This window comes from Arachis hypogaea, chromosome 13 (assembly GCF_003086295.3).
Source record: "Arachis hypogaea cultivar Tifrunner chromosome 13, arahy.Tifrunner.gnm2.J5K5, whole genome shotgun sequence".
Lineage (NCBI taxonomy): Eukaryota > Viridiplantae > Streptophyta > Magnoliopsida > Fabales > Fabaceae > Arachis > Arachis hypogaea.
In genome coordinates this window covers 131,995,228-132,003,698 of record NC_092048.1, presented here as the reverse complement: position 1 = coordinate 132,003,698, position 8,471 = coordinate 131,995,228, and the positions used below count along the sequence as shown (strand labels likewise).

General features: G+C 30.2%; 1 protein-coding gene across 1 annotated transcript; it reads right to left on the bottom strand.

The window, feature by feature from the left end:
• Nucleotides 1–248: 248 nt before the first annotated feature.
• On the bottom strand, nucleotides 249–4,541 carry LOC112733632 (probable methyltransferase PMT11). Its single transcript, XM_025782665.3, has 9 exons — nucleotides 3,565–4,541; nucleotides 3,205–3,354; nucleotides 2,836–3,106; nucleotides 2,530–2,640; nucleotides 2,237–2,396; nucleotides 1,501–1,758; nucleotides 1,262–1,384; nucleotides 1,020–1,097; nucleotides 249–786 (listed from the first exon to the last, which is right to left on the bottom strand). Exons 1-9 carry the CDS (start codon nucleotides 4,165–4,167, stop codon nucleotides 579–581), a joined length of 1,962 nt encoding a protein of 653 aa, XP_025638450.1. The 5' UTR covers nucleotides 4,168–4,541; the 3' UTR covers nucleotides 249–578.
• Between the last annotated feature and the right edge of the window lie 3,930 nt (nucleotides 4,542–8,471).

Here is an 8,471-nt window from a genome sequence, read left to right as displayed (position 1 = left end):
GTTAGTTGTAGCTGATTCTAGTTAGTTAGCTTACTATATATAGTATGTAACTAAATGTAACTTTTGAGATGCACATTTTCTGTTCTCTGTAATCAATGAGAATCACTTTCTCTCATCTCTCTCTCTGCTAAGCTGACCCTAGAGCACGATTTTTCTTCAATCAACAAGAAAATGTATACCTTATTTGGAAACTACTTATAAATCAATGGGGAAAATGTATCAAAATTGTACATAGATGATTTGTTCTATTTGGAATAATCAACAATGAATATATGTGGAATAGCTTTGTAATATACAAATAAATTGAATGTTACAACTAAGTTAGATGATGCACTTGACTTACCCAGCTTTTCGGGATCGCGCATCTCATGCCTAGTATCAACCAAAAAATGCTTCCAACACTCATCACTTTCTGAACTCTTTAAGTAACGAGTGAGTGATACTAGGCACTTAAAATCTTCCTATATTTCTGAAATGACAAACAGGATTTCATGTTGTAGGAATTCACTCCGCTATTTGTAGGATCAAAGCAAAACATGTGTTCCATTTCATGTTTATGCATACACTCCCATTTTGTTTCAGGCATGTAGCAGGTGCTTGTCACACACCAATACTCTATAACTAGCATGAGGCCCCTCAGCTGTATCTCTCAATGTAACTTGCCACCCCATTGCCTTGGCAATGTCTTGAATTTCATCCATGATGGCAATAGAATCACGGATGTATACCCGTCCTCCCGGTCTCAGTATTCGGTCCATCTCAAGCATAATAGATGACACATTGCATCTGATAAGAGAGAAATCCAACACATAGGAAGGAATAGACATTATCAATACTGAACTTTGCAGTCGAGCAGAGCGATCATAAAATACTTATTTCCTAAGCTACGATTACGAAAGATGAATATCGGATTGGATATCCAAACCACAATTCTCATTTTTCTCATTATTAACAGAAATAGTGTAATGATTATAAGCCAGGAGGAAAGATACAAGCTTGACAAGAAAAGAAAAAGGTACCTTTTGCGTTCTGCAGAAAGAAGGTTGGCAGCATGCAGAAAATCATAGGTTCTTGGGTAGGTGTCAAATGCTTCACACCTAAATTATAAAAATTGCAGAATATTACAAAACACTAACAAGATCGCAAAAGTAATTTGGGAGAATTGATATAGAGGCTCTTTCAGTACATGGAATTGGGAAACCTCAGTACTACAAGGTGAACATTTGTATTTAATATATCTTAAGTAAGTTTTGTTAAATACCAGTCATGCATAACTCCCATCAATCCACGGTCGTAGATAACTGGCAAGGTATTTGTGCTACTAACAGGAACAACATTCATAACCCAGCAGTCAAATTTCCGACTAATCAATGCTGCTGCAAACCTGAGAAAGCACTCAAATATATTGAAAATAAAAATTAGGAACTACCAAATACTAGAGCAATTAGGAATAACTACATGTCTATTCATAAAAAGAAAATAAAACGATAGAAAAATTACCCTCCAAATCCAGCTCGCATGTCCATAACATTTCTCATTCTCATCTCTTTCCAGCGTAAAGTATCAACATATTGTCCTATTATCTCATTCCAATATTTCGACTCTGCCTTAAAAAGCTCTGCTCTGGATGTGAAGGCATCAAATTTTATGCTTTGAAGCCTATCAGGCGGAGTTTGCAAACGAGCAGGCCATTCTGTAACATTTGTTCCATAGCCATTCTTAGGTAATCGAGAGATGCATGCTTTTAGATTAACATACCTACATAAATTAAGTAATGAAATTACCAATAATGAGTCATTAAGAACCAAAAATGTTATTTGGACAACCATTGAAAGCTCTCTACACCAACCAACTTTTAGTTGGTAATTCATGCAAATAGTTTGCAGCTTGCATTCGAAAAATTGGAAACTGCCAAAAAGTTTCTAATTTCTGGAAAGCAAGAAAAAATAAAGTTGTGAGAGAAGATGAGTGTGACACACACCATAATTGCTCTAATATCAACAACTTTTAGTTGTCCAAATAACATTGTAACATTATCCAAACAATCAAAAGTTGTTCTACATCAACCCTTTGAGTGCAATTATGGTGTGGGTCTCATTCACACTCTCAAGTTTGGGGTGTTTGAGCCTACATATTGGCAAATTGCATTTATTTTCTACTCTCTGATTCTATCTCGCAGAGCTCTAACAAACATATAATAATCATAACGAAGATCAAGATGGCTTCAACACAATACCAAACATTGTCTGGGTCGTCACGTGGGTCACACAGTGGAGGTTTAGTCCCTTCCTCGCGGTTTAGATAGCAGCTATTGTTAGAAGGTTTCTGCCATACTGCAATATACCCATCTTTTTTCAAAAAATTCCAGCAGAGTCGAGTAGTAAGATTAAGCATCTCTGGAGATAACAAAAACCCAAGTTACGCACATGATAGGCACAGACAGCATTCTTAATAATAAAGAAAGACTTAAGCAAATCCTAGCAAGTTATTTACTGTACAACTCTGTTCAATCTAAATGTGTAACTATACCTTCCCATTGTTCTTCTAAAGCTTCCTCATGTTTATAAACTGGCTGGGCAGCCCAGACAAAGTACCCTCCTCCTCTTAGCATCCTATCAACTTCAGCTAGCAATATCCCATCTTCAACACAAAGTAAAATAAAGTGTTAAGGCTCATAACATAAATAAAGGCATTTGCTATCATAAGCAAGAAAACTAGCATATCAACATGCACTCAACTGGTTGATTAGCTGTTATATATGCTCCTGTTCATAATATTTTGCTTCTCGTTATTACCAAGAACTATTGCACATTGTAAAAGAGAGGAAAACCATACCATCCCTTGTCCAGTTAATTCTACAGCGTGAACAATGTATCAAGTCAAAAGCTTGACTTGGATATAACAACCGTCTAGTAGCAAACACCGATGCCATTGCTGGCACACCACGCTCAAGAGCAAATTGGATCTGATTCTCATGAACATCTTTGGGAGCTACAGACATGGTGAGGACATTCCGTGACAGTAAATATGCGCCAAAGCTAGCTACACCACAGCCAACATCAAGAACAACCCGTATATGCCGACCAAAAGTAATTTCAGGGATCATCTAACAAAACAGAAAAAATCCTGATGTTCAGCATCGAGTTACCTATACTGTCTAAAAAGAAGAATTGGCGAAACCAAATTATATACACATAGAAAAACCTTAGCAATGTGGTCCAGGTATTCATTTGCCCCATGGATAAATTGCGTACCACCTCCTGGAAATTTGAACTTGTCTTTGTCTCTGGAAATCCAGTTTTGGCCACCTTTGTCTTCTACAAGACGATTGTGAGGAACATTATTGAACCATACCTACACCAGCCAGAAAGAGAAAGAAACAACAAAAACCTATCCATGTATCAGTAATAACAACGTATTTACACAAACTTAATAACACATTTAAAGAAATGCCATTGAAAATAGAAAAAGAAATCCTTCAATCTTAACTCAACTAAAAACAATAAAGAGAACTTATTTTTAAGCATTCATTTCTTGAGAAATTAAAACAGAATAGCAAGGAACCTCGTCTCGGCTTTGGGGCCATGGAATTGGGGTACGGTACCCTTTGGGTGCAGGAACCAAGCAATTCAACCCACGACCTTTTTCGGGGCAATAGCGCTGGAACCTCTCTCCTTTCTCAGTGGAAGGAAGCTTCTTAATCGCTTCCTCGTTATCCAAACACGGTATATACTCGCTCATGTTCCGCGGGCACAGACCAAACCTCTTGATCACGAATCTCGTAGAAGAACCACCACCGCCGCCGCCGCCGTCGTCGTCCTCAGTAGAGGCAACCTCCGTCTCGTTCACCCACTCATTCCCCACCTCGAAATCCTCCGACATGGTCCCATTCTCGCTCACGATCCCGAATTTCTTGACCTCCGGCTGCGGCGATTCTAGGGCTACTTCCGGCGGTGGTTGGAAATCGTTGATGAGGGCGGAGACGTTGAATTGTTTGTCGAAATTGGGGGATGTGGAAACAAGGCGGTTGGGGTTAGGGTCTGAAAAGAAGACGAGTTGTTGGTAGCCATCGGACCAGTGCATTCCCAAGTAGAAGAATGTGACGGCGATGAAGAGAGAGCCGATGATCTTCAATGCAAGGGAACTTCTCAGCAGATCCAAGCTCATTTTGGATCCACCAATATTGGGTGTGTCTCAAAACTCCTTCTTTTTCTTTTCTCTGTGGCTTTGTGATTGTGCCAGAGCTTATTACAACAGAAGAAGAAGAAGAAGGGTGACTAAGAATTTTTGTTTGTGCCTCGCGGACATTGATAATGACATGATTTAGATTTACATTACAGCTACTACATTTTGTACACGCTTCTCAGATCCGCTTTGTATCACAATATCAGTATCACCATTACCCTCGCATTACCAAAAATAATAATAAAATAAAATAGAAAAGAATATTTAATTTTTGTAATTAACTTTTTACTATTGAGTGTTAGAACTTAGAACACCTAATTGTTTCCTAAATCAAATGTAGCCTTCTCTCAACATTTTGCAGGATTCTACTTGCCCTTTGTCATTCAAGTGTCTCATGTTTTGTTGTTAGGTTTCATCTCGACACCCTCATCACTGATTATTTGGATAAAATGTGCTAAATTTGATTAGTTTGTGTAGATAGCTCTAAAACTAACAGAGAAGAATAGGAACTAGGAAGAAAATAACATAATTCAACATGAGTCAATTTGGTTTAATCCAAACTGGAATTGGCTAGTTTTTTGTTAAGATAGTCTAATGATTCAAATCTCTCTTTAAAATGCTTTTCTTGTGTTTAATTTACTGATTAGATCAGGTGGATCTTAATCACCAAATATAAAAAAGTGCATGATGCATTATTGCTAACAACACACATTGCTGAAAAGCTTCTTGTACTAATGTATCAAACATATAATTTGCACCTCTTTTTATCCATTCAAACTGGAATTTATTCCGTTAAAATATTTAGAATTAGATCTTCATTATATATACTAGCGGCTCACCAGGCACTAGTGCCTGTTGAGCCGCTTTTCTATTGAGTTTAAGAAATTAATTTTATATTTTTATTTTAAAATTATAAATTTAATAATAATTAAAAATAAATTATAAAAAATAAAATATCTTAAATTATTTAACATATAAAATATTAAAAAAACAAATTTAAATTAAAAAATAAAATTAAAAAATATTAATTTGCTATTATCTGTAATAAAATTAATAAAAAATTTATTGATATTATTTAAAGATTAGTTATTTATAAATATTATTAAATTTATTTATTTTTTCAATCCTATTTAATTAGAAGCAAATTTAAAAATTTATATCCAAAACATTTTTTATCTTCATCCATAATTCTAATAGATAAAAAATTATATTTTTTTAATTTTATCTTGAACCTCTTTAATTATCATTAATTTTATTCTTTTTAAGATTATTAATTTTTATTTTAATTATATTATCTCATCATATTATACACTATCGTTTCTCTTATCATTATTATTATGTTGCCTTTTTTTTTTATTCATCCCAATCGCAATTAATTATCACCGTATCATTATTCCAACTCTCATTTTTGTTTATCACTCTTATCTATAACTACCATGGTGTTAACTTTTGAGTTATTACAAATTTGCTAAAGGAATTTTTTTCTTCTTTGATTTAGATATCTAGATGTATACTTATTATATAGATCCTTATTATTTTTCAGACTTATTTGTTAAGTCATATTTTATTGCTTTCAGACAAAATTTAAGATATCAATGATTCAGATTTTTTTGTTTATCAAATTATAAAATTTGTCAACAATTATAAAAAAATAATATCAAATAGTTTATATCTTCTTAAAAGAGTAATATTATATGAACACTACTATTTTAGTTACTATTAACATATACAATTGAATATAAAAATATTACATTATTATTGAACATTTCCCCTATTCTTAACACTTATTTGTAATAATTCTTAATCTTTCTCTAAATCTAATATGTCAACTTCTATGTCTCTAACTAATAAAATTTTTAAGATTTTCATAAAATTTCATTTAATTTCAAAATAAAATTGTAATTTTTATATTGTTATTTTTTCTAATATTTTCAGAAAATTAATTTTTATGCTTTTTAAATTATAAATTTGAGATAAAAAATAAAAATTTTAATAAATAATAAATTATTAATAAATAAAATAAAAATTTTATATGTTATTTATTTTTTAATGTATAGAATAATAAAATTTAAATTAATTTAAGTATGATACTAAAATTATTATGTTATTTTTATATGTAACAATTAAGATAAAGATTTATAAATATTTATAAATTTATTTATTTTTTTAATCTTATTTAATTTAAAGCAGATATAAAAATTTAAATTTAAAGAATTTTTTTCTCGCATAATTTTAATTGCTTTGTTTTATTTTATATTCAATATGTTAAATTATCTTTTGTTTCATTATTTTTTTAAAAAAATTAGTTTTATTTTTATTATTTTTTACCATTCTCCATACACATATTTATTATTATTTTCTTAATTAAGTGAAATAAAGATAGGGAGAGAGTACTACATGTACTCCATAGAATAAAGAAAAAAGACAACATGAGTAGAAGTTATGTGTAGAATAAAAAAGTAACTATAAAAAGAACAAAGGAAAATTAATTAATAATTATATTTTTGACCAAATTTTAAGACGAAAATTATATTAAACACTATTTATCAATAAAATTAAGATAGAAAAGTAAAAATTGGACACTAAAATCTCCTATTCCCTTTATATATTGTTATAGATATTTAATTTAAAGTACATTAAGATATTATAATAATATCTATAACAATATTATTTAGGACAATTATGGAAGGTTTATCGAATCAAAACTTAAGAAAAAATAAATTATTATTATTTAAATAAATATAAATATACAGAATTCTTACCTATATTTGGATCATTCCGTCTATTTGGACCAACTTCACTGTTATTATTAGTATCTGAATATTTAGAAAATTTATTATTAGCATGAAAATATATTGTAAAAGGTAATTCATATTAAATGATATACTAACTACATAAATTTATTAATGGATGTATAACGCACGTCTGGCAAGGTATTGCTGCCTCTGTTCTTCGCTCATGTTTTGTCTTTGTCGCCAGACATAGTCTTGCCAAGTCGGTCCACCACTTCCATTGGTATACTGTCAACGGTAATTAATCAAAACAAACATATAAACATAGTTTCACACTTTTATTTAATGACGAAAAAGAAATTATATTAGATGAAATGAGAAAAATGCATGAAAAGATGGATGAGAAATGAAGTTTTTCTAGTAAAAGCAACGTGAAGTGAGAGAGAATAAGGGAAGAAAGAGATAATTATTATAGAAGTTACGTGGAATTATAAAATAAGAGAGAACGTGAATGAAAATGAGGTAGTGAGAGTATTGTAATGCGAAATAACTAACGTGGGCTAGGTTATTAAGAAGGATAAAAATGAAAAAAAAGTTTTGGACACCAAAACAGGTTTTGCCATTATATATTGTTATAGATTATTATATTACCTTGTTCTCCTTTCTCGTTTTTTCTTTTTCCTTCCATATTCTCTTCTGACCGTCCGTAATTAATTATCACCAAGTATTATTATTGCAAATTTTAATTTTGTCTATCACTTTGATTTATAACCATCTATTCCGTTAACTTTTATGAGTTGTTGAAGTTTTGCTAAAAAAAGTAAGACATAAAGCATTTAATTTTATATTTAATTTTTAAAATTTTTAATTTTTAATTTTTTAAATATTTTATTTTTATTTTTTAATTTTATATTTAATTTTTTAAATATTTTTAATTTCATTATTTTTCTAAATTATTAACTTATAATTTTTATTATATCCCCTTACTATATCAAACACTATTCTTTCTCTTATTATTATTCTCTATACACATACCTATCATTGTCTAATCGCTGTTATCATATTACTTTGTTCCTTCTCGTTTTTTCTTCTCCTTCCACCGTCTCTTCACCCCATCGTAATTAATTATCACTATTTATATGTTACATCTTTTATATGTTAATCAAATAACCAGTGCCATATGCCAAACAAATGATATTATAGAAGTCAAAATAAATTATATTTTTGTAATATAATTCATTTATTTTAGTTTAATTTAAAAATAAATATTCATGTACTCAAATTTTAAATATAATATTCTATATAATTAATAATTTAAAAATTAAAAAAATAATATTATCACATATGAAGTAATTTAAAAATCCTTAAATTTAACAAAATATTAGACTTTTTCAATTCATCATTGATAGATACAGACATATTTAAAAAAAATACATATAATTTGAAAAAAATTAGTTCTTCCTTGATAAGAAAAAAAGATAAAACACTATCTTTTGTACGTGAAATATTGGAACAAATTAAAAAAAAAGTAAAAGAGCCATGAAAATATTAATT

Bases quoted from the DNA above. Each gene is read 5' to 3' on its own strand.
- LOC112733632 (XM_025782665.3), bottom strand. From the start codon at position 4,167: ATGAGCTTGGATCTGCTGAGAAGTTCCCTTGCATTGAAGATCATCGGC. The intron at 2,641-2,835 runs GTATGGTTTTCC...TTTGTGTTGAAG, and splicing joins AATTAACTGGACAAGGGATG to ATGGGATATTGCTAGCTGAA. The intron at 1,759-2,236 runs GTATTGTGTTGA...TAATTTATGTAG, and splicing joins GACGACCCAGACAATGTTTG to GTATGTTAATCTAAAAGCAT.